General features: G+C 36.2%; 1 protein-coding gene across 2 annotated transcripts in view; it reads right to left on the bottom strand.

Annotated features, from left to right (window-relative positions):
- The window catches only part of caln1 (calneuron 1), a 61,332-nt gene that overhangs the window by 18,818 nt on the left and 16,499 nt on the right, over positions 1 to 26,015 (bottom strand). For both annotated transcript variants that reach the window (XM_084419069.1, XM_084419068.1), the window contains exons 3-4: positions 25,195 to 25,338; positions 21,493 to 21,605 (exon numbers count right to left, since the gene is read on the bottom strand). In XM_084419069.1, coding sequence (XP_084275195.1) covers positions 21,493 to 21,605; positions 25,195 to 25,338 — 257 coding nt within the window. The remainder of the gene's footprint in view (positions 1 to 21,492; positions 21,606 to 25,194; positions 25,339 to 26,015) is intronic.

Below are 26,015 nucleotides of genomic sequence, written 5' to 3' on the forward strand. Positions count from 1 at the left end.
ATAAGGCATATCAAGGCTCTAAACTGCTGTTTCTTTGTGCTGTGCAACTATTCAGATGGTTATGAGCCATAGAAGGGCTTTCAAAATGGCAACCTACATACAGTAAAAGCAAAATCATAAATGAGATCTCTAACATCAAAATTGCTTCTACTAGATAGCAATAAGATCCAGAGCAAAGTGAGGAGCTTAAAGGGGCACAAAAACTGAACAACCAAAAATGAAAATTCTGTCATCATTTACTCACCTTCAAGTTGTTCCAAACCTCTCCAAACAGAAGAAGATATTTTGAAGAATGTGAATAACCAAACAGATGACGGTAGCCACTGACTTCCATAGTATGGAAAAAATCCCTCAATGGAGTCAATGGCTGCCGTCAACTTTTTGGTTATTCACATTCTTCAAAATATCTTCTTCTGTGTTCCGCAAAAGAAAGAAACTCATACAGGTTTGGAACAACTTGAAGGCGAGTAAATGATGACAGAATTGTCATTTTTGGGTGAACTATCCCTTTAAGTCTCCTGCTCATATTTGTCTCTTATAGGGTTTCAAAAAGACCTCGACAATGTCTCAAACTGCTCAAAATACCAACTGCAAATCAAAAAGTAAGGATCATCATATAATGGGGTCCTCATTTAAATAAACCAGACAGAAAAGTCCATAAAGTGTCAAAGACAGAAACAAACACTGTGAGCAGATGAAAACAGTATGCAACTGTCACTTCTCTTGTTTTCCAACTGAATCTTTCAGTGGAGAATTACAAATGGACCCAGGTCTCAGCACGTCTCTCCAGCAGCAGAGAAGCATTTGTCAGAGCGCCAGAAACGTCCCATTTCCATATCTGAAATTAAAACAGGCTCCACAGAAAAACCAGTGTTCCTTTGACACACTGCTTTAATATGCACACACGGCTACATGCTGCCCGTGGCAATATAGAGCTAATACATTTTACTAGTACAATGCTAAAATTGATATACACTCGCAGACTGTCCACCTCTTGTGTACCGAACAGCATAAACAGCGTTTCAAACTATGTGATAAACAAACTAGATGACCTGAACAGGGCTAGATTACTTCTTGGATGTTATTTGGTTCTGTCAAGACATGAAAGTTGATCAGTTCCACATATTAAAGGAATATTTCATCCACCAATTCAAATTCATCATTTACTCACCCTCATGTCATTTTAGCCCGTTCTCATGGTCATTTCAAACCTATATGACTTTTTTTGTTGAAAGAAGTCTCTCATGCTCACCAAGGGTGCATTATTTGATCAACATTACAGTAAAACACTAATATCGTGAAACATTATTCAAATTTAAATAATTAAATAAATAAAGTTATTCCTGTCTTCAGATATCATATGCTGATTTGCTGCTCAAGAAACATTTCTTCTTGTTTTCATGCATCCAATCATTATCATTATATTATTATGCTGAAAACAGTTGTGCTATTTAATATTTTTGTAGAAATCGTGGTACATGTTTTTTCAGGATTCTTTGATGAATAGAAAATTTGCATGGCCCCTAGAATATTTTGTTGCATGAATATCTGTACATGCAATATATCAAAAGAAAGAACAGAGCCTATGCTTAAAAAAAAAAAAAAAACATGTTTTATTTTAGTTTAATGCATTGTTTTTTTTTTTATCAACATGAATGTGGGTAAGTGTCATTAAAAAAAGCAATATTATGAGCAAAAAGCTGAGAAAATTTAGTTTTTTGTCAAAACCTATCCAGATTGGATTCATAACGATGATCAAAACATAGATGGATTAGATTGCGTCCATCAACTTGTGCATATCTAAGCTTGCACAGTACTATAGCTCGTCCTGGGACAACATTTCATTCTGTAACGTTAGGCAGTTTTGATTTATATGTTGATTAATGTTGATGGTCGCATTATTTAAAATGCTAGCTTATGCTATCGCTTGTTTCTGCTTCTTCTTTGCCTGTGTTTTGATCAGAAGATTCTGTACTCTTTCAGAAGATGTGCAATAGCGCCCCTATACTGTATAACAGTGAAAACACGGAAAGCAGGAAATGTCCATCAACGGTAGGGAAGCGTTGTATCATAAATGATGGTAATTTCTGTCAATGGCGGGGAAAGAGTTAACCCATTTAATCCCACTGGTCACAATTGTGACCACAATTTTTCCTTGCATATTTTAGTGTGAAATTGAAAAGTAACTCATATTATGAAGCACATGTTCATATATAATGAAAATGTAAGATGTCTATATGAGTTTACGGCAGGTCTAACATGATTGGTTTGTTTGGTTATGTGACCACACACATTTATTTCCTGGTGCTGCCATCTTAACGGAAGGATGACATCAAAGCTCAGAAAGGACAGGTAAGAATACTAAGTTCCTTTTTGAATAGCTCATGCATTTTTTGCACATATCGTCATGAAAGGGTTATCTATACATACACATTGAAATTAAATGAATACATGCTTTATTCTGTTGTCAAACTACAGATAAATGAAGACGGTTACAATTGTGACCGGTGGTATAATACATATGTTCCCCATATGTAATTCTGTGTTATTTTTATGAACTCTCTTTCAGACTGACTTTAAGTCAAGTTTTGGATTTACTTGACACTGATGATCCAGAGCCTGCAATTTGTAATATAGCAGTGGTCCCTAAGATAGAGAAGGATGCAATAGAAAGCGACTGTGATAGCGATGCATCTGACATGGATTTTACTGGTGACTCAGCTCATATACCATCAAGAATTTTGAATTCTACTGCAGAACTGTTTGGATCTGATAATTTTGAGGAAATTGAACCTGAATGCGAGGACCAACCAAAACTCACAATTCAAACAAGAAATCTCTCAAAAAAACTTGAAGCTGCTTCATCATCTTTATTGCCATCTTCAGATGCTACTACTGCCACCATGCCAGTTCCCTTGGCAGAAAACATCCCTGAACCTGCCTGTGGCGACCAACCAAAACTCACAATCCGAACAAGAAATCGTACAAAACAACTTGAAGCTGCTTCATCATCTGTTTTGCCATCTTCAGATGCTCCTACTATCACCTTACCAGTGCCCTTGGCAGAAAGCACCCCTGCTCAGCTGATTAAAAGTTAAAAAAAAAATTTTTTTATAATTCCACTGTTATGTCTTTAGGAAGGTGATATCTAATCTATGAGTTACATGAGTTCCACACCATTACACAGTTGTGACTGTTGATTGATCATTTTTGTGATGATTTCTTGTTATTAATGAATTGTTACATGTTCCTTGGCATTGTTACGTTTCCTACCATAGGCTCATATTTAATCATTTGTTTATTTATTTGTTTTAATTTATTATTTTATTTCTGTAAGGTTTTTTCATTTTGTAATTTTAAGTATTTTGTGTCATTTATAATGATTACATTCTAAGCAATTTCCTATAATTTGTTATTTTATCATAATTTTATTAAAATATTTGTGCCATGCTGCTGCGTAGGATTTTTGAAACTGAGCCAGACAATGTTTACCTATTTGTTAATCGAATAAAACACTTCAGCAATTTAATCCAGTCTTTAAACTAATTTCTGGAGATTTTTTATTTATTTATATACACCATAGACTTAGACTCCCTGTGTTCTACCACCGGTAACAATTGTGACCAGAGATAAAACTCATTTTTTCATGGACTTTTCAAATATTTTTTGTTTAATATACTTACAAATACCATACAAACTCATATATGTCATCTCTGGGAAAAATTTGGGATTAAATGGGTTAATGAATATCATGAACTCTGGACCAGATTATTACAAATGCGCTGAAACATTACTCATACATTGGCAATGAAATCACTCAATCTGCTAAATTACGCTATCTAAATTCTCCTTACTTCTCTGGCACACTCTTCCCAGCATTCAACATGCCCAGGCTTTGTCAAGCTTGCAGAGAATACTGAAATGTTCAAATGGGAACATTCTCCAACTTAAGGAGATAATTGTATCTAATAATAACCAATTAAAATTGTGATTATTTCCGCCAAACTCTGTCCTGCTGTGGAAGGCAGTGTGTAGGTCTGTGTTTGTGCGTACCTGATTGTGTGTGTAAGAGGTGCAATGCTGTAATTTTCTCAGTGTATGTGAGTGACAGCTGCCGCACTGGGGTTGTGGAAACAGGCAGAGGTGGGAGAGGTTTGCTGATTGCAGAACGAAAAGCTCTCAGCCCATTCTCAACACTTGCCTCTATTTCAGAGAACGAAGGAATGAAAAAGAAAATACTGAAGAGGTGACGTGGACGCATTTGAAATATAAAAACAATAAGGAGAGCAAAAGTGCACCACAGAAACAAAGAGAGAGATTGTGAGTGAGGGAGATAATGAAGCATAGTTTGCCTTAATTTTAAATGCTATGGCATTTAGCATCAGACCGTAAGACTAATCAGACATTTCTGAGCTGAATTAATGCATTAAAGAAAAAAAAAAGAAAAAAACTGCCTGGTACCATTTAGCAGCCCTGAAATACGAACCTACTTGTCAGAAATTCTCATCATGAGTGATCATTCTCCCTTGTGTCGTTCCAAACCCATACAACTTACTTTCTTCTGTGGAAGACAAAAGAATTTCGCAGGTTTCTGTGCTGCTCTTTTCCATGGAGAAAATGAACGGGGACTGGGGATATCGTGATCCAAAAAAGCTCCATAAAAGCATCATAAAAGTAGTCCATAAGGCTTGTAACCCTTTATTCCAAATCTTTTAAAGCCACATAATAGCTTTTTGTAAAACTAAAGCAAAGAAATGTCAGTCATAGTCACTAGTTTTGAATGTGCTCATTCATTTTCACTGAATAGAAAAGAGCAGCTTTATCCATTTTTGTGTTTCACAAGTCATCCAGGTTTGGAAAATTCATGTTGACAAAATTCATATTTAGGTGTGTCTCTATCTCTTTAAAATATGTAGCATGGATTATTCCTTATCTCTTCTTTCTTAGGCTTCCAGAAAGACAAATGGACAATGGCGGTTGTCAATTTTCCAATACAAAAAGCACTTTATGACAAGCCCATCACACAATCCTCAATAAAGCATCATGAATTGAGCCAAACAAAACTGTTACATAGTAACATCACATTTTTCCTGGACCGTTACTATGTTCTTAGTATGAGATGTTAGTTGCAGTTCTAAAAGAACCATGTGGGCTTTGATTCCAGGTCACTTGTCCTCATCTGACACCATTGAGAAAGAAGAATAGAACCATATTCACTCCACTTTCAATGCACTTTTTCTATAATCAGCCCTTCCGACATTATGCAGATGATATCATTTTTTATATATTGCAGCTGGTGCATTACATCATCTCATGCAGAGCTGAAAGACTACAAAAGCTTGTCACTACTGACATTTTACATTCATAAAGTAAGTGGGGTGCGTTAGACACAAGATTATTCTTTTTTTTTTTTTTGCAGGTAGGCAGTTCAGAAGCACAATTACCCCTTGTAAGGCCAGTGAGAAAGAGGGTGACACGTCTTGCTGCATGCATGAGTCACTGGAGGCCATTGTCATGTTTCAAACTTATAAGTAATAACCTCAATTCTCGTACAGAGCAAACCTGCATTATTAATATATAAAGAAACAAGAAATCAATACGGACCCTGTTTAAAATGTCACATTATTGAAGTAAAACAGGTTCCAAATCCAAACATTGAGTTGTTTTTCAAATAAAATTAATACTTTTAAGGCCCGTTCACGCCAAGAACGATAACAATAAAGATAAGTGTCCACACCAGCATACGATATCTTTCTGTTTATTCTAAGCACACGCTGTTTTCTGCCACTTTAAATGCTCAACTCTTCAAAGAAGTGGGTTCTGATTGGCTGTCAATGTTTTCATCATTCATCAGCTGGAAAGAATCCTTCTGAAAGCAATATCATTTCTGTCTGCCATTATTATTATAGTTATGGTGAGGAGGACTCTGCTATTCTTTAACGATTTTTAGTACTATATCTTTATCGTTATCATTATAGCTATTGTCCTCGGTATGAACGGGCCTTTATTCAGCAAGGACACATTCAATTGATCAAAAGAGACAGTAATGACTTTTACATTGTTATAAAAAAAATATATTAAAATTAAATGCTATTCTGAGGGATCATGTGACACTGAAGACTGGAGTAACGATGCTGAAAATTCAGCTTTTACATTACATTTTAAAATATATTAAAATAGAAAACAGCTCTTATATTATAATAATATTTCATTATATTACACTTTTACTGTATTTTTGACAAATAAATGCAGCCTTGGTGAGCAGAAGAGACTTCTTTAAAAAAAAACATGAAAAAATCGTACAGACCTCAAACTTTTGTATGGTTTACTAATATATGTTAACGTCCTTTAAAATAAAAACATAATATAGTCCCAAGAACTTCGAGGAAGAGGCACCATATCAGTATCTTGATGTAGGTACACTGCTTTGCTTTACTTAAAGACTGTCACAACAAGAACATGATGTTGAGCATCATGAAGGTAGAAAAGCTTCATCTTTGAGTTTGCTGCCTTTGTTCATAGCGATTCACCGGTGGAACAGACCTTTTAAGGGTTTGTTTAGTTAGCCAAAAGCAAATATAGTAACAAGAGGCAGTTATCTCTCAGTATTTTGTAGTGTATAATGCAGCACTCAGGCTATGGTAATCTTTTTTTCTTTTCTTTTACTTGATGGTGGGGTCAAACTCAGTCTTTCTGTAAGCTACACTTAACCGTTATCAAAGTCAGCGCTTGACAGCCAAGTATGGGTCTGAATGAGGGCTGAAAGCTACAGGCATACAGAAACACAAAGAACTTTTCAACTCCATTTAAAGGCAAAATATGTACGATTTTTAGATTAAAATATCCCAAAACCACTAAAACTATATATTTTGTTGACTTGTGTACTTACATTATCCCAAATGTTTCCAACAATGTTTAAATCCAGACAAATCAGCTATTTTAACCAGTGTAACGGCACGCATGTGGCAAAGCATCATTGATGTTTAACTCACCCACTGAAAAAATCCAACAACAGACCTTCTCTGGTTCACCTTAAGTTAACACATGAAACTACAGAAAAGTCATTTCTGATATGCAGTCCATATTCAATCTTTTTTCATACGTATTAATATCAGGGGTGTAACAATATATCGTGTCACAATATATCGCAATACAAAAATGCAACAATATGTATTGTGGATTGTTCACCCAAAATAAAAATTACTGTGTGAGAAAAAAAAATTCAAGTTTACAGAGTTTTAGTGTCTTAAACTACTATATATAATGTTGAATATAATGTATAATAATGCAGGGGTGGTGTGGCGCAATGGATAAGACACATGCCTTTGGTGTGAGAGACCCGGGTTTGAATCCACTGTGAGACACCAATGTGTCCCTGAGCAAGACACTTAACCCCTAGTTGCTCCAGAGGCGTGCGACCTCTGACATATATAGCAATTGTAAGTCGCTTTGGATAAAAGCGTCAGCTAAATGAATAAATGTAAATGTAAATGTAAATGCAATGGGGGAATATTTGTGGGTCCTGATGCTGTAATGCCAAATGTCTTGGTCAGTAAAAAGTGGCTTACATTATTTTAAATATATCTAGTCAGTGAAAGAGTGCAAACATTTTCGTATGAAATAATTCTGTATTTTCAGCTTCAGAATCATGAATATTGTTATTCTGGTGTCTCTATTGTCCTGTGCTTTGGGTTTCAGCACCAAGAATAATCCTATTCATTTACACACAATGTAACACCAAATGTAGCATTTTTTGTTAACCTTTTACCATATGTCTTTGAGTATCACAATAATATCGTATCGTGAGTTCAGTATCGTGATATGTATCGAATCGTGACATGAGGGAATCGTTACACCCCTAATTAATGTATAAGATAAATCACACTTTTGGAAATTGTTAGTTAGTTTTCTCATCACAATTTCACAATTAAGTAAAAATAGGAAAAAAAAATAGCAATTTTAAATCATTTCAAAACTTTGGCAAATTTTTGACACTGGCAATTTGTGACAAAATATTTTTTTATATATATTTATAAGAGTTTCCTTTCTCTAAACCAGGGTTTCCCAGACTTTTGTGATTGAAAAGCTAATAATTAATTAAATCATAAAAATGCTGAATTAAAATAAATACTTTAATATTTAAAAAATCCAAATAAAAAAACAGAAAAATATTTTATTTGTTTACCAGCATATCATCATGTGACCATTAACTGACACCAGAGAACCATGAACATGCAAATACACTGTTAAATTATTAAAATATAAACCGAAAAAAATGTTTAGGGAATCTCTGCTCTTATCAAATATTTAAAACTAAATGCTCTCTTGGGAATATAATTTAAATTTTAGTAATTCATAGGTTTTTCCAGTGTCCTCAATAATAAATTACATATAAACAATGTTCCTTTAATGAATAAGGTTTAAGTGGCTCAGATAGACCAGAGCATTTTTCAGAAAATCTGCTATATACCCTTTTGAAAAAATACTTTACATTTACAATTTCTGTGTAGTCACTTCAAACTAATTCATCATAATAAAGTTCTGACGAATACCTGTTTCCTGTAGCCTGCACTTACTGAGGCGGCAGTGAAAAGAGTGGGCTTAAAACACCCAGAAGAGTTCTCCAATCAAACAAATCAATGTGCTTTGTGCATTACTCATTTCCTTTGATTGGTTAAGGGAACAAATAACTAAAAAACTAAAACAAAGAGTTAACGCACATTAGAAAAAAATCCTGAAAAATGAAAGGGTGTTCATTTATGAAAATCAATCAAAGGGCCTAAGAAATCTCTGGAGTTATAATGAAGCAGCAGAACAGCAGTTCTTTGGGTTACTTGACATTTTTTATGAGCAGAGTGTTGCAGAAGTGCTGTGCTCGACAACAGCTGATGGCCTGTGACCTTAATTTTATAAGAGGAGTCTGTGCACAAGCACGAAACAATTACATTGGCAAATTAATGTTCACACGCTGCCTACTCCAGTGCAAAAAGATCAGCACTTTTAGATGGGACAAGAGAGACAAAATGCACTAAATAGGGACATGTACAGTAGCTGCCATCAAAGTTAATAAATTCAGTCAAAAGATTTATGGAAATTGTCTTAATACTTGTACTCCTGTACAGTATATGAGGCCCCGAATGTACATATATGTATGGTCTCTTTAGTCACACCAAGGTCTGGTATCATTAGTTTGCAGATGCCACTTAGTTCGGTATTGTGTTATAATACAATCGCATTCTGATATTATAACCCTTAAACGCATACCTTGGGTCTTTAGTGACCCGGACGTCATTCACTACCCTCCTCCTCATTCATTTCAACCCTTTTAGTATTCCTCAATCAATTCATTATAAACAATATAAAAATAAAAAAGTAATACAATTATAAAAGAATGCCTGTTTTCCCAATTAATTTTTTGTAAAAAGAAATGGTATAGGGTCACACCCGAGGTGTGCCTTGGGCATATGCAGCTTTGTATGATGCGTTGACGTAATTTCCACTGAAACAGGAAGCTAAGGCGGGACATATTGAATGGCTCCTCCCCCTTTTCAAATAGCCAATAGCGTTTAGTTTACCTCACAGACTGCAAGTCGTACTTGGCAGCACCTTGGAGGCGAATCCGAGTGCTGATGATACATTGGATTCAATAGTAGAGGTGTGAATAAATTCTAGCCATGTCATTCTTAACTAATGTAAAGTTGGAAAACGGAATAAAACTTGAGCATTTGAGCAACCGAACACACATCTCCAACCCATATTGCTCCATGACGTGTCAACGCCGGTCGCTTTGGCCAGGTGGTATTTATAGGGGGCGGGACACTTTAGATTCTAGAGAGCATTTGATTGGACAAGTCCGCGTGATGTCATAAAAATCCATGATCCATTTTAGTGGAAGTGAGAGACTGTAAGGTTTGAATGGTTATATCTCCTAAATGCAAATTTTGCCATTGTTTTGGATCACACCAGCTTATTCATAACCTTAAGGCTTATATATTCATACTAAGATTAAAAAAAACGTACATTTTTTTTTCAGGGAGCCATTAAGGGTTAAAGACATCATGAAATCAAAATTAACATTTTTTTATGGAATATTGCTGTAGCCTATGTATTATAAAGGATCAATCTGTGCATATTATTATTTTGTAAAAATTCAAGTGCCTTTGTAATCTCTAATCAAAATAACTTCCCTCTCCCTCTTACAGCGACATCTCGTCTCTGATGACGCGTTTACTGGTGCGAGGGCGGGAGAACCTGTCACTCATATGAGATCAACCAATAGCAAACCACAACCAGCCAACGATCCAATCAATTCCCAATGAACAAAGTCAAGTCCTGCCCTACAATCGCAACTTCTGTTTCATGCCAACTTTAAATGTGACCTAATACTCCAAAAGTGTCCAAAAAAGGTTGCCTGAGTGAGAAATGTGACACTGATAGTGAAGAAAGCCCATCTATTCTCCCAGATCACACTTTTGAAAGCCACTGAATGTCACATCAGTGAGGTAAAGGAACAGCCTTTAGAGCCAATCATCATCTCAGCCTTAGTCAAGCCTGGAACTCTATTTATCACATTCCTTCAAGGACAACCTTTCCCACTGAACCGAAACCGTGGTAATATAACAGACAGGTTTATAACATTCGCCAATAAACCAAGCGCACATGAAATGGCACTCATGCTCCAGGACTCATTTGAGGTTATTGATATCCAACATTTCATTTACATTTATGCATTTGGCAGATGCTTTTATCCAAAGCATTTACATTGCATTTCAAGGTACAGATTTACATTCTAATCAGTTCTTGCTTTCCCTGGGAATCGAACCCATGACCTTAGCGTTGCAAGCGCCAACGCTCAACTGTTTGAGCTACAGGAAATTATTTCATTACCATTTGTGATAATAGCTGTCCATAATAAACACAGTCACATTACACTAAGGCGAGCACATTCAGTCAATCAGTTGTGACTGAAAGAGTGAGAAAGGTAAGTGTGTCATAAGTCTTGAGTTAAAAATGGTGACAAGGACTGTAATCACCTACCACCTGCTGCGTCTCCTTTCATATTTTATTCCACAGATTCTCATAATTCATTCCACCTACACGACAAACTCATGTATAAGTTCCTGCACTGAACAGTCTTGCAAAAAATAAAGTGACAGAGAAGACCAAGTATGGTAACCCATACTAGGAATATGTCCTCTGCATTTAACCCATCCAAATTAGTGCACACATATTAGGAGCAGCGAGTATGTGAACACACACACTGCAAACCATGGAGACACACACACAGGGAGTGAATGGGGGTTAGGTGCATTGTTAAAGGGCACCTCAGTCTTGGGTATTGAGGGTGGAGGAGAGCACTGTTCGGTACTGAGAATCGAACCCACAACCTTCGTGTTACAAGTCTGACTCTCTAACCATGACTGCCCAAATAATGTTACATGTTAGTTAAAGGAAAACCAATGTTACTCACGTATGGAGCAGAAACAACGCAACCTCTGCATCTGTTTTCAGGCATTCCCTCTTCGGTCTCTCCACCTCTTAAAAAAACGTTTCTAATATTAACACGTGTGCTAAAGCTCTTGCCTGATCATACCATTTCTTTTCCCAGTGATATTCCTCTGACCTTTTCTCTTTTGTAATGTCTCTCTTTCAACAGTCTTGCTCTCTCTCTCTCCTCCCCCATCATGAGTGGACACGCCCCCTACTGCTGATTGGCTACAAGTGTGTTGTGGTGCTCGGTCTGATCCACTTTCAACAGTGTTTCTCAGAGATCGCTTACTGCACCTTTAATGAGCTTTTTCGTTATTTTTTCATCGTTTTTGTAGATTTCTTTGCATCGTAAAATATCTGGCATTATTTCAAAAGGCTGGTGGGATAAATGCATGTAAAATAGTTAAGAGTCTCATAATGTGAAAGTAGATGATAATAATATAGAATGAATATTTCAACATGCAACTGCTAGGCTATGTGACACATAACCTCAGTTTTTGCAACTTTGTGTCATTCATCAATGATTCACAACTTGACTTTGAAAGCAAAGTAAAAAAAAAAAGAAAAGCTTTAAATGCCAACAACTGCTGATCCTGTCTAGACTTCTTTTCAAAGCTGTTGCCAAGATCTAACACACACATATTGAGTAAGATAAATCTCCTTAATATTTAATAGGGGTCAACAAATCTAAGTCAAATGCATACTCTACTTCTGACGAAAGACTGACGAAAAAAATGGCTCTATAATAAGCTATTTTTCTTATGTGAAACCCTTTTTTCCCTTTCATTTACAAATCATGTCGTCTACTAAATCAAAGTGTCTGCGGTTACAGCTATAGATCATTTATTTTAATATTTCAGAATAGATTAGGGTCATGCACCTCATGCATAAACAATACGATTTGTTACATTTTCTGATTACTATAGCAATAATAAAGCAGGCATAATTCAACATGCACGCTCGGCAGGGGTTTAGCCCTCCAAAAAATTGGTTACGCTTCCCAGAAACACTCAAAGACCTCGGAGCGAATATCAGTTTCATCCGCTCAGATCTCTGAGGAATAAAGCATTTGATCTGTGTTGCCTGCATTTGATAATAAAGCATTATGTATTGTGATGATATTATATGATATAATGATATAAGTAGGGCTGTAAAGCACTTGTACATTTTAATCAAAATAATTCAGACATGACAAAATCACTGAATCGACAAAAATGGTCAAAAAAGTCAGTATATAGTTTTATTTTATTTTCATTTTATTCAACATAAGTCTGTCATTGGCTTACAGTCGACAGCATTTTTGACAGCCCTAGATATAAGCTTTAGCATGAGCAAAATTGGATAAGGAGTGACTGATCATTTGCTTGCGCAATAATACCAACGCATGATCGCATTTGAAGATTGCAGCTGGTGTGCTGTCAACGGGAATCGAACGCCTCAGTCTTTGAGACGAGACATTAGTTGTGACACACTGAGCAATTGTGTAGTTATACAGATTTTTTCATGCTTCTAATTTTCTCATCATTTCTCATTGAGTGCTCACGACGATCCGTCATTATCCTTCGGCATCTCTTAAACAAAATCCTCGTCTTATTAGCAAGACGCAGTATGGTCTCCCGCCCCGGGGCACATTTACAAATCTGACACATGGTGGTAATTAAAAGCCAGACATGGGCATTAATTCGCTAATCTGGGCTTGATTTGAACATTTCAGTTTTTTGGACTTTGAGTGTGAGCCAGTTTATGGGTGAGCCCTGAGTGAATATCAGTTTGAGTTTAGCCTCTCGTTTCGATAGATGTCCTCAGCTTCTGAGGCTTCAAGCTGTGTCACACAGCAGAGTCTGCATTCATGCTTCCAAAGCAAAGGTTTCTTATGCCGTTGAAAAGAGAGGTACAGAGAACATAAAAACAGAGGGGTTTTGGCTTTAAAGCTGAAGTACTGTATGTTAAAAATAAAAATATATTTTCTTAACTCAGATTATTGGTCATTGGCTATTATTAGCATGGCATACATGGGTTTGTCTCGCCCCAAAAGTGTAAACATTGAGCCCCCCATGGTACCAAAAAAACTAAACCAACTAAATTTATTTAGTGAGGTGAACCTGAAAACCAGATTCAAACCCGATTTAAAAGAATGATTGGTAACACTTTGTCACAGGTTGTTTTGGGTTTTGGTTCATGTTTCATGTCAGTCATGTTTCCTGTCTTGTCATTTGATTGCCTGGCCCTCATGTAATCCTGCCATGTGTTCTGTGTTGTCATGTTGTCATTGGTTCATTGCTTCATTGTGCACAGGTGTGTCTTGTTCAGTCATTAGTCTTGTGTGTATTTAAGCCCTCATGTTTGCCGTCAAGTATTGTTTGTGTAACCACTGTCGGGTAAGTTCCACGCCATGCCATGCCACGCCACGCCACGCAATACCACGCCACGCCATGCCTTTGTTTTTGTATTTAGTTTATGTCGAATAAACTGCACTTGGGTTCGTCAAGCTTGCCTCCAGTGGAATGATTACACACTTTAGTTTAGGGTCAAATTCTCACAATTAACTAGGTGCTTATTTAGCATGCATATTACTAGGATATTGGCTGTTTATTAGTACTTAAAGGTGAACTAAGTAACTTTTTTACCTTAACTGAACAGCTTAGGAGTCATTGGAATGGTTACATTACTTATTTCGGGTTGAATGGTGGTCGTTTCGCACCCCCCTGGTGCCCGTGAGCGGAAAATACGCACTTGCAACTTTGAGCCGGCGGGCCGCCGGCCGCCGCATCAGGAAGTCTCGCGTGATATCAGGTCTCGCGATGTAAACAATTGCTTTACGGCCAAAAGAAATCTGCTAAAATGCTGTCATTATTGCGCTCCCTCACGCTGTCCGAACCCGAAGGAAGAAGACGTTTTAAAGAATGTCCCATCTGCTTTGATGTCGTTGATCTACTAGCCTCTGGTGTTTGAGAATCGCCAACGAGTTTTTACAACAGTGTTGTCAAATATCTATTCCGAAGCTGTGGGGGGAGCTCTAGAGAGAAACCTGCGAGCAAAAAGCGAGAATACAGCGAAGAAATCCCGAAGTTACTGAGCCCCGCTTTAAAGTACATATTAATGCCTTATTCTGCATGACCATATTCTACATCCCCTAATCCTACCCAATACCTGAACTTAACAACTACTAACTATTAATAAACAGTAATTAGGTGTTTATTGAGGCAAAAGTCGTAGTTAATAGTTAGTTAATAGTGAGAACTGGACCCTACATTCATTCCTTCTATACATTTCTCATGTAATGAACGTGAACATGAACAGGAACTGAGGTATATAGATTAATTGTTAGTTTGTTCCTGACTCTTGAAAGCACTTGAAATATAGCACACACGTAATATGAACTATGGTGTTTTTTTTGGTCTTAATTGAGCTCGCCAGTATAAGTCACCATACACTTTACTTGTATTGAGAACAGAAGGTTTGCGGGTGAGTAAATGAAGACAAAATGTCCATTTTTAGATTAACTATTCCTGTCAAATGCAAATTGCAACATTTGGATGGAGATGTTGGACATTTGGATGAAGTGCAGCATGTAGGCGCTGTACTACAAAAGTGTTTTACTCTTTTACTCTCCAAATGCTTTTATTACTTTCTGAATCAGTTTAATAATAGTAATGTGTTTATATCAATTTATGTCATTTTGCCTTTTTAGATGCTTTTAACTGTGGCCTGAAATGGCCATTAGCTGAGGGAATTGTCCAAGTCTGATACAATGCCATTGATGTTCAATGCAGTGTTTTTAAGTAAAAAGAGTCTGCTTAGTGCAAAGTTGTCAATATTATTTAGATAATCTTCAGAATATCCTCAAAAGATCACTGTGCAATAGAGAATGAAAAAGTTATAAATTTCCGTGCATATACATATATTTATATTTTTAAGAACCTCTTTTCACTGACACACTGATAAAAAATGGGCAAAAATATATATATTTTGTACCCTATTTGTAGAAAGGACATCAGAAAGTATTACAAACATAAAAATTCATTCAATAAAACAAAGCACTGCAGGCACAAAAGCTGCAGTAGGACAGATATTATTTTAAGCTGCTATAAAAGAGACACTGGTAAGTAAAGTATAACCCTGGTTTGACTGGAAAGCCACTCTGAGTGCACGAGAACGCTGAAGTGATGTAGCATTGATGAAATAAGCCTGACGCAGCAGTGCGGCAGAAAATAAATACTTTAGAGCAGAGTCCTTTATGAAGTCTGGGGAATGATTCATAAAATATAATTAAAGCACTGACAGCAACAGAATGCTCCAAAATAACCCATTGGAAAGCCACAGGAATAGCACAGGATTCTCAGAACAGTATATTTAGAGCATCTCTACAGAAGTGGATCTCAGCCGGTGGGTCAAGGCCCAAAAATGGACTATTTGTCTATTCTAATAGGGTTGAATAACAATGGGAAGAACAATGTGAAATGCAAATAACAGGCAGCTAATCATCATGAAAAGCTAAGATGGCTAAATAAATAGGCAGGTAGAAAAATATATATTTACACTACCTCTCAAAAAGTTGAGGGGAGGGTCAGATTTTTTATGGTTTTGAAAGAAGTCTCTTCATCTAGGCTGCATTTATTTGATCAAAATTGAATAACTGTTCTCTATTTTAATATATTTTCAAATATAATGTATTACTGATGGCAAAGCTGAATTTTCCGCATCATCACTGCAGTCTTCAGCATTACATGATCCTTCAGAAATCATTCTAATATGCTGATTTGCTGCTCAAGAAACATTTCTTATTATGTTGAAAACAGTTGTGCTGCTTAGTTTCCCCAAAAATGAAAATTCTGTCATTAATTACTCACCCTCATGTCGTTCCAAACCTGTAAGACTTTCGTTCGTCTTCAGATCACAAATAAAGATATTTTTGATCAAATCTGAGAGATTTCTGTCCCTCCATTGACAGCTTCGCAACTACTACTGTGATGCTTCAAAAAGTTAATAAAGAGATCATAAAACTAATATGAATTGAGCGGTTTAGTTCAAATTTTCTGAAGAGACATTGACAGATTGAATTTAGGCTTTTATTCACATATAAACATTCATCAACTCGCATATCAGCTGTGGTAAATGAAAGCTCAAACAGTGGTTCCAATGAGGTTCATTCATTCTTGTGTTACGCAGCATGTTTGAGCTTCTGCAAGAACCAATGAGGTTTGTTATAGTGAGTCAAGCAGGTTTGATTGGGCTTCTGTTTATGTTCGCTGATCAATGTTTATAAGTGAATAAAGCCTAAATTCAATCTGTTCATTATATAAAGCGATCGAGTCTCTTCAGAAAATGTGGACTTAACCGCTCAATTCATATGGATTAGTTTTACAATCTCACAATCTCTTTATGAACTTTTTGAAGCACTGAAGTGGTAGTTGCGTAGCTGTCAATGGAGGGACAGAAATCTCTCAGATTTCCTCAAAAAGATTTTCATTTGTGTTCCAAAGATAAACGAAAGTCTTACGGGTTTGAAATGACATGAGGGTGAGTAATGACAGATTTTAAATTTTTGGGTGAACTATCACTTTAATCTTTTTGTGGAAACCATTTTTCAGGATTTGTTGATGAATAGAAAGTTCAAAAGAACAGCATTTATTTAAAATGTAAATCTTTTCTAATATTATAAATATCTAGTGTCACTTTTGATCAATTTAATACATCATTGTTGAATAAAAGTATTAATTCCTTTTTTTCTTTTTTTAAATCTTACTGAACCAGAACTTTTGAACGGTAGTTTATCTAGAATATATTGAAAAAAACATTTTAGTCACTGCATGTCCAATGTAAAATGTTGGTCCTAAAGCAAAACCATTCGAGGAGCACTGCTGCGGGACAACCGTCCCGTCCTCTGATGACATACACCAGGAATAGTGAAGTCACTCAGGATGTCACTCTCTATACCACCAGCATTGGCTGGAACTGGATATATAACAGGGAAAACGTCCTTCATAACAGGAAGGTTGATTCCTACTATTTCACACACAGATGATGGATGGGGCGTCTCAATGATTCTTTCTCCTCACAGCGGGAATGAGCCACTCTTGGGACTAGATTAATTTAGACAGATAACACTGCAAGATCAAACACAAGATCAAACCAAACAACAAAAGGACATTTATCACCTAAATCAGCAGTGAAAGGTTCTATCACACTGAGCATATGTTAACAGTACAACAGGGAATCATGCACTGTATATACAGTATGAAAGTAGATAGATTTCTTTTGATTTTACTTAATCACTTTTGGTATTTAAAGTATTTTAAAAGAACTAAAATGTCAGTATAGAAATAGTTCACACACTGATCCCTATAACAACTGTATCAGGCAGAGTGAAAACCTGTGAAAAATTAATTTATTGCCATTCAGGCATTCAGCATGTGCCATGTAACAGTGTATATAGCAACAGTGCTATATTTCAAGTTTTGGTCAAGACAGGGGTTCTCAAGACCCAACATAGTGGCTATTTATCTCAGATGTATACTATGAGGCTGTTGAATGCTTGATTCTGATCAGTTGACTAATGTTCTAAGATGTGCTATTATTTTTCAGTAAATGCACAGCTAAAGTAGTTCCAGGCAGGTTTTGACCGCATTACCATTCTATATCACTTCACCACATTATTTCAGTTATTTCAAAGGTCCTTACAGCCCACAACAGCAAAAGAACAAAACCCCACAAATAGATATAACAAACAATTGGATAAAAATGACAAACTATTAAGTTTCATTGTCTTTAGACAGCTTTCTCCAGCTCTCTCTCCCATACAAACGCACACACGTTACAGGAACATGGGTGTTACAGAAACTTGTTCTCAGCGCTGCCAATTACTTTTTCAATAATTAGCATCTGCAAAACGATGTGACATTTCTCAGTATCGAGGTAGTAACGTAACTGTTTTTGAAGCAGTTAAACTTACAGCTTCGCTATAAGTAGAGACGCTGCTGCCAAACATTGTTGAGAGACACACAGACTCAGGTAATTCACACACGCTTAGGCAATCTATCAATCTCTCTGTAATAGTCTGCATTTAAATGGCTCAAGCCTTTCTTACTAGCTTTAAAATGACGTTTTGGAATTAGCAATGCCGGAGGCATGGGATGAGATGCGTAAGAAATTAGTCCTACACACAAGAGTGTTTTAAAGATACAAATCTGGCAAATGTCTTAGAATAAAACATCTGAATGATGTCTTGAGGCGTGGTAACCAGTCAATTATTCCTTACTTATTTCATTCAAAATGGTATTTTTTGCATAACAGCAAGTTTTTGGAAATAACTTTGTGTCATCATTGACATTTTATTTTTGTGTCAAATTCAATTCAGTTCAAAACACTCTGATAAATAAATCTGTCTCAAACTATACAGTTTGAGGGGGAAAAAGTTTGAGCTCAGTAAGTTAAAAAAAAAAACCTTTTACTCAGCAAGAATACATTAAATTGATCAAAAGTGGCATTAAAGAGTCAAAGACTACATTGTTACAAAAGTTTTCGACTTTTACATTTACATTTACATTTACATTTACATTTATTCATTTAGCAGACGCTTTTATCCAAAGCGACTTACAAATGAGAACAATAGAAGCAGTTAAACTAACAGTAGGACAACAATATGCAAGTGCTATGACCCTTCTCAGTTAACCCTCAGACGGTCCTCGGTCATTTCTGACCAAAATATTTTCTGTTTTGAATTTCTAAAAATCACAGCTTCATCGGAATGTTATGAAACTTGGTGACTTTTATGGCATTGGGTATGTGAATAAAAAAAGAAATTGGGGTCATGATCCGAGCATGCTAAGTGGTCGTAAAAAAAATAGTCACACTACAGGCCTTCGGTCAAAAATGACCGACCCATAGGAAATGAATGGGAAATTGACAAAAAATAATAATAATTCTCCGAATTTTTGTGTGTACAATCTACAAATCGGCCACAATCCTAAAAAAAAGTACACAGCTGTAAAGGGGTGACACTCTACAACATCAAGAGTGCAAAAAAGACACCCCCACCCATACACACACACATACAAACACACTTTTATACACATACACACTAATAATTTTGATTACAAAAAATCTGTTTTGAATTTTTTTAAATCACAGCTTCATCGGAATATTACGAAACTTGGTGACTTTTATGGCAGTAGGTATGTGAACACAAAAAAATGTAGGTCATGATCCGAGCATGCTAAGTAGTTGTAAAAAAAATTGTCACACTTGTGGTCTTCGGTCAAAGACCTCTTCCATAGAGCTTCCAAGAGCTCTTCCATAGAGAGCTGTACATGCCATCTAGTGGTTACACCATGGTTCTACGCTTTCTCTCCATACTCTCACCAGATGGTGCTAATCTGCTTAAAACATTTTTTTTTTTGAAGGCCTAGACTCTATATTAAACTAAAATACTGCATAAAAAAAAACAAAAAAAAAAACATATATATATATAATTTTTTTTATTATTTATAATGGCAAAATAGACCATAAATATTGCATAAATATGAATAAATTCAATAAAATTCTCTCAAAATACAAAATTAAAAAGAATAAATATTATAGAACAAAAATAAATTGCATTGGTTTTACTGGGATGGAGGAAGTTTCATTTTTAGGTGTCCGGTCACTTCTGACCGGGAAGGCCCAGGGTGTGACTCCGAAAGGAAGACCTTCTGACTGAGGGTTAAATCTAACGCAGTACATGTAAAAAAAAATTACACTTTAAATTTTTTTATATAAATAGAATAGAATAGAAGAGAAAGTGTTATTACAGGATCAAGTGCTGTCGAAAAAGAAGCGTCTTCAGCCGTTTCTTGAAAATGGCTGCGGACTCAGCAGCTCTGGTTGAGTTAAGCAGATCATTCCACCAGCAGGGAACAGTCAAGGTAAAGGTCTGAGAAAAAGATTTTGTGCCTCTTTGAGATGGCACCACAAGACGACGTTCGCTTGCAGAGCGCAAGTTTCTGGATGGCACATAAGTCTGAAGTAATGAGTTTAAGTAAAAGGGAGCAGAGTGACGGCTACTGCTAGTAGCCAAAAGCAGAGCTTTTGCCTACTATTGATCAAAGAATCCTGAAAGGAATTTTGAAGGATCATGTGACACTGAAGGCTGAAGTTCTATGATGAAAATCCAGCTTTGCATCAGAGGAACAAATACATTCACATTTAAAAAATGTAAATACATTTTTTTTTTCATAAAAAATATGATTTTGACTGTAGTAATGATTAAATAAATGCAGCCTTGGTGAGCAGAAGAGACTTCTTACAGAAAAAAAAAATCGTACAGATGCCAAACTTTTGAAGGGTTGTGTATGCGATCATCTCAACTCACTAAATCAGAAGCATTTTTAAAAGGTAATATCAAATAATGTATAATGACAAACTTGTGATGCTATGGAGGTGTTTATTGCTATTAAATGTTTCTGAAAATATACCCAAAAGGTGCCTGTAATCTTCACACAGACATTTATAACAGATTAAAAAAAGTCAGGGTTAGGGTTAATGCCTATTACAAAATTCCCTGATCATTCAAAGAGTGAGTGATCTGGCCTCTGTGAACATTCAGCTGTCAAGCACCTGTCTTAACCAAGTGGAGCTGGCATGGGCTCTGCTTCAACTTCATCTTCATCTTCATCTTCATCACACAGAACTCCTGAGAGTTAACTAAACCCACAGGGATCCTCTCCACACATGCCAAACACTGCTATCACTCACCTCTAATCAGCTGAATGAGATTCTTACAAACCTGAATCCTGAATACAAACCTGAACACAGAAATCTCACTAATGCAACATTATCCACACAATGCACCCCTACATAAACCACCATTCAGACACTCAATGATGTCTCCCATTCCTGTTATTCAGCCTGTCAGAATAACAAGTGTCATACAAATAAAACGTCTTATGTAATATTGCAATTTTAAGACTCTTTGAAGCTTAGTCCTGCACACTAACCGGTAAATTGTCCTCCACGGCTTCTTACCTGCCAGAATATGCTGTCTATTGTGTTTCCAAGGAAGCCTTCCCGTGTTTCTGAGGACAGGAGCTTAGGTCCGAGTATCGTCATGAACTCATCAAAGTCCACCTGTCCATCACCTGTAAAACAAATTAAAGTCAGAACTCTGCTCACAAATCCCTAACTATGAACTACATGGTACTTTTAATGCTATTACTTTCACTATACTATTGTAACTTTTTAATGTCGTGTTAGCTGACGCCTTCATCTAGTTGTATTGTGTTAGTTTAGCAAAATCATCTGCTCAAGTCTATTGCAGTCAGATATAGATATTCATTCATTGCGTCTAACTATGGTTGCAGATGCTCGGTCAACTTGCTCTCGAATGTTCACAGACCAGCTCTGCCCGCTACAATATGGCGAACGACTTGCGTATAGCGGCCCATAAATACAGCCGCTAATGAGGAATCTATGTATATGGTTGCTAAGGGGTTCATACTGGCAGTTACCAGAATGTTATGGGTGGTTGCTAAGGGGACCTATATGTGGTTTATAGAATGTTGCTATATATAGAGGGCAACAGTCGGGTTCCGGTGTGGTGAAGAGATGAGTCCCAGCTCAGGACCCAAGCAATCCGATTGGTTCAAAGCACGTTTTATGGGTAATCGCTTTAGCGCCTGGTTACAAATCATATATCACTTTATTATATAAGTCGTTTGAACTACAGTATGTTATAATGACCATTAATGTATTTTAACTTATGTTTCATATACTAGTATATAACCGAAGCTATAGATTGTGAAATTAGATATTTCTAGTTCTTAGTGTTTTTTTAGTTAGCTTAGATAGTAGCATAGCATACAGCTATCCGAAATGATTAGAGATAACGTTTTTTTCACCATCTATGATATTTTTCGATAAAAAACTTTGATAACAAATATGATACAAGCATAATTCTGTTTAAGAATTAGTTATGACATGACATGCTTGTAATTAAAAATATATATATATTTAATTATTCCTTATTGCTTAATAACAATTAACAATGTCGCAAAACATACCTAAAAATGCTATTTTTTCACTTTAACTATATACATAATCAGGATAAAAATAATTACATGAATTAAAGTTTGATTGATTACATTAAGAATTGCGAGAAACAGCTTTAGATTAGGCATACTATACTCGGGTCCTAAGCTGGGACTCATCACTTCGCTGGGACTCAGCACTTCACCACACTGGAAGTAAAAACATGAAATTTATTTTTAACAGTAACTTATTAACCTTTAAAGACAGACCTACTGTGAGCTACGAGTTTGCTTCTGCTGAAGACCTCAGCCCGCATTAATTCAGCTTATTTTTAAAATAATCGTGCTAGACAGCAGAATTACTGATGGAAAACTACATTACCCATGATGCTGTACAGAAAATGACCTCAAGCAGAGTCGAAATAAAGAACATGCGGCAAAAGATCTTGTTAGCTCCGCCCACTCCCATGAAGCACTGCGAATGGCGTAATTGAGTCATTCTCTCTACACTGCCCAAATACTTAAATGTTTGTATATATTAGCATATTTTGCAGTAAAAATAAATAAAAATAATCATATCATATATATAATCAACATTTGTAAATTAGTAGGTTTTTTTCTCTCTCCATTGTTTCAATTATGCTGTTCGCAATGCTTCATGGGATTGTAGTTCTTTCCCTCACTGAAGCTGTTAAGTACTCTTTTTTTCCCTCCAATTTTCAAATACTTTTTTGTTTCATGTGTAGTGTTGTGATTCACCTCATAGCTGATTGTCTTGGTTAATGGCTTACAACTCTTTAACATTTAAAAATGTGTCACTTCACCTTTATGACAGAGTAAATACATAACACACCAGATTTAAACCCATTAACACATAACACATCATCTGTTATGATTAATCAGTCTATAAATGAACAAACATAATGTATTTTCAGTGAATGAGCATGGCCTATGCTTGCAAAACTACTTATTGGTTTCCTCAGACAATGTAGCATTCCTGAAGATGACTCAATATGACAAACTTCAGCTGAACTCTGAACATTAATGTGAATCATCAAGCGCTGCTGTCAGGCAGCTTGGCTCAATGGCCAGGTATCATGCTTGAATGTACAGATGTGTAGAATGACAGTCCATCACACTATCTAATGAACTTCAGAAGCAGCCTTGATTTATGAATACTAAAGAAGGTCAAAACCATAATAAACAATAAAGGATAGTAAAATGCTTTGACATCTGGCAGCAGTGTATCAGTTAACACTGATTGCAATTCCGCTTCTTTTTGGCAAATCACCAATCACTCCAATTACTGATGATACCGTTACTACTTGTCACATTATTTGATTTTAGGTAGGGTCACTCTATATAACCAAAATTACATAACATTTAAACAAAAATGTTTTATTTTGAATGACTTTGGAGTTACTGGTAATGTAATAGAAAATAATTGAATATAAACCATACATTTTGGTTTAATGTTCTACAATATACAGTATGTTATATGGAATAAGCAATTTAGCTTAATTTAGCTTTCACTGAAATTGACTACTTTATGCATGATCTTAGGATATGGTTTTGTCTTTGCATTTTATGTTCAATCCTGTTATGCTGTGACATTTCTCCTTCAAATATAACGGCTTGATATTTTTTAAATCATATGTCAGTATTTATTAGCTTTACACCTAAATTGGCCTTGTCAAGCTCAATAGTTCAACTATGTTATGGGAAAAAAGGCTTTAGGACAGGCTTTATGACAAATATATATATATATTGTACTCATAACCAAGAGCACACGCATTTTATTTTATTCAACAATCTTTCAAACACCATTTCTGTCACTGATGTTTAGCTCGGGTTTATGCTGTTTTAATATTACGGATTCATGGTTCACAGTAGAAGAGTCTTGTCGCTGAACAGCATAAAGATGCCTAGGCAAAGACCCTGACTCACAAAAATTAAAATATAAAACTATAAAAATGTGATGAAAATGTTATTAAAACATCGGTCAGACTTTTTCTGTCATAAAAAATTAATGTGAGGTCCCTAATCTAAAGTGAACAGCCTGAAATCAAAGGAACTGTCCAGTTAAATTTTTTTAATGACCAAATGCTAATGAAGCAGGAAAATATAACTGCTTTATTCATTCATTTCCACTTAAACTCCTCTACAGATACGCATTATATGTCAGGCCCAAAAGCCTGTAGATTAGTTGTGCTGGCTTAGAGGAGATGAAACTGAAATTGCTTTGAGAATACAAACCCAGTCAAATAAGGATATTGACAACTAGCAGATTCACAATTGATTGCAGAAGATTGCTAAATCTTTATGACTATGAGCTATAATCAGAGCATCACATACACATGGATGCTCCAGTCCAACTCAATGACATTATCAGATCTGCAAAAACACACATATATATATATATAAACTATAATATTTGTATGGTATTTTTTCTTGTGTGTGGAAATATAATCACAAATGTGACAATTTTTTTAATGTTTGCAGATCTGATAATGTCAGTGAGTTGGACATGAGCATCCATGTGTATGTGTATGTGACCTGTCACCTGCTATCAGTTCTCAATGGGAAAACAGCTAAATAAACATGCTAAAAATGGTCCTTGAGGTTTAAGGTTAGGATATAGAAAAGATCAATAATGCAGTACAAAACCAATAGAAGTGTGTTGGTGAGTAAGGGGACTCACCATCCATGTCCAATCTCTGCATGATGATTGCCAGCTCCACTTCACTGGGCATGTACCCTAGTGAGCGCATGGCCATGCCAAGCTCCTGCTTGGAGATGAACCCGTTGCCATCCCGATCCAGGACCCTGAACGCCTCCCGGATCTCTGCCAAGACAAACAAGTGTGCGACTCAACACCTCGAGTGGCTTCTCATTGGTCGTCCTCCACTGAGCAGTGATTGCAGTAATTTACCACCTTCTCTGCACCTGCTATTACACCAGTGGGGACACACACTGCTACGTTGTTTCTCTCCAAAACGCTTGTCAGCTTCTTATTTTACTGTTCATTTGGAAAGCTAAAAAGAGCAGTGAATATCTGAGTTTTAACCAGCCTCAGAAACATGACTTGAGGCGAGGCTTTTTCCTGGCTTTTTCTTTTGATATCTGCTCTACAGAGGAGGACTCTGCCTCTGAAAAGCATATATATCTGGAATCGCGGAGACGAGCTCCATCAAATGCATATTTTATAAGCAATCCTTCTGTGAGGAGAAAACTTGTGGCAGCAAAGGATTGGTGTTTTAAAATAGAGCTTGAGTGTCACAACTCTGAAGAACACTACAGTTGCACAGCATGTTCGAGCACACAGCAGTACATTGGGTAATTTTGTCTGCGTACTAACAGGAGTTGAAGTCGAGCAACCTGGGAATTAACACGGAGGAAACAAAAGATTTCTGAGATTTGACGACACGCTGCACTATTCTCATCCATCTAAATCAAGACTTATGACTGCTAAGACTTACGCAACAAGTTCGTCAGTCATATATTCAGATATTTGATAAGAGG

Source organism: Rutilus rutilus, assembly GCF_951802725.1.
Source record: "Rutilus rutilus genome assembly, chromosome: 9".
Taxonomy (NCBI): domain Eukaryota; kingdom Metazoa; phylum Chordata; class Actinopteri; order Cypriniformes; family Leuciscidae; genus Rutilus; species Rutilus rutilus.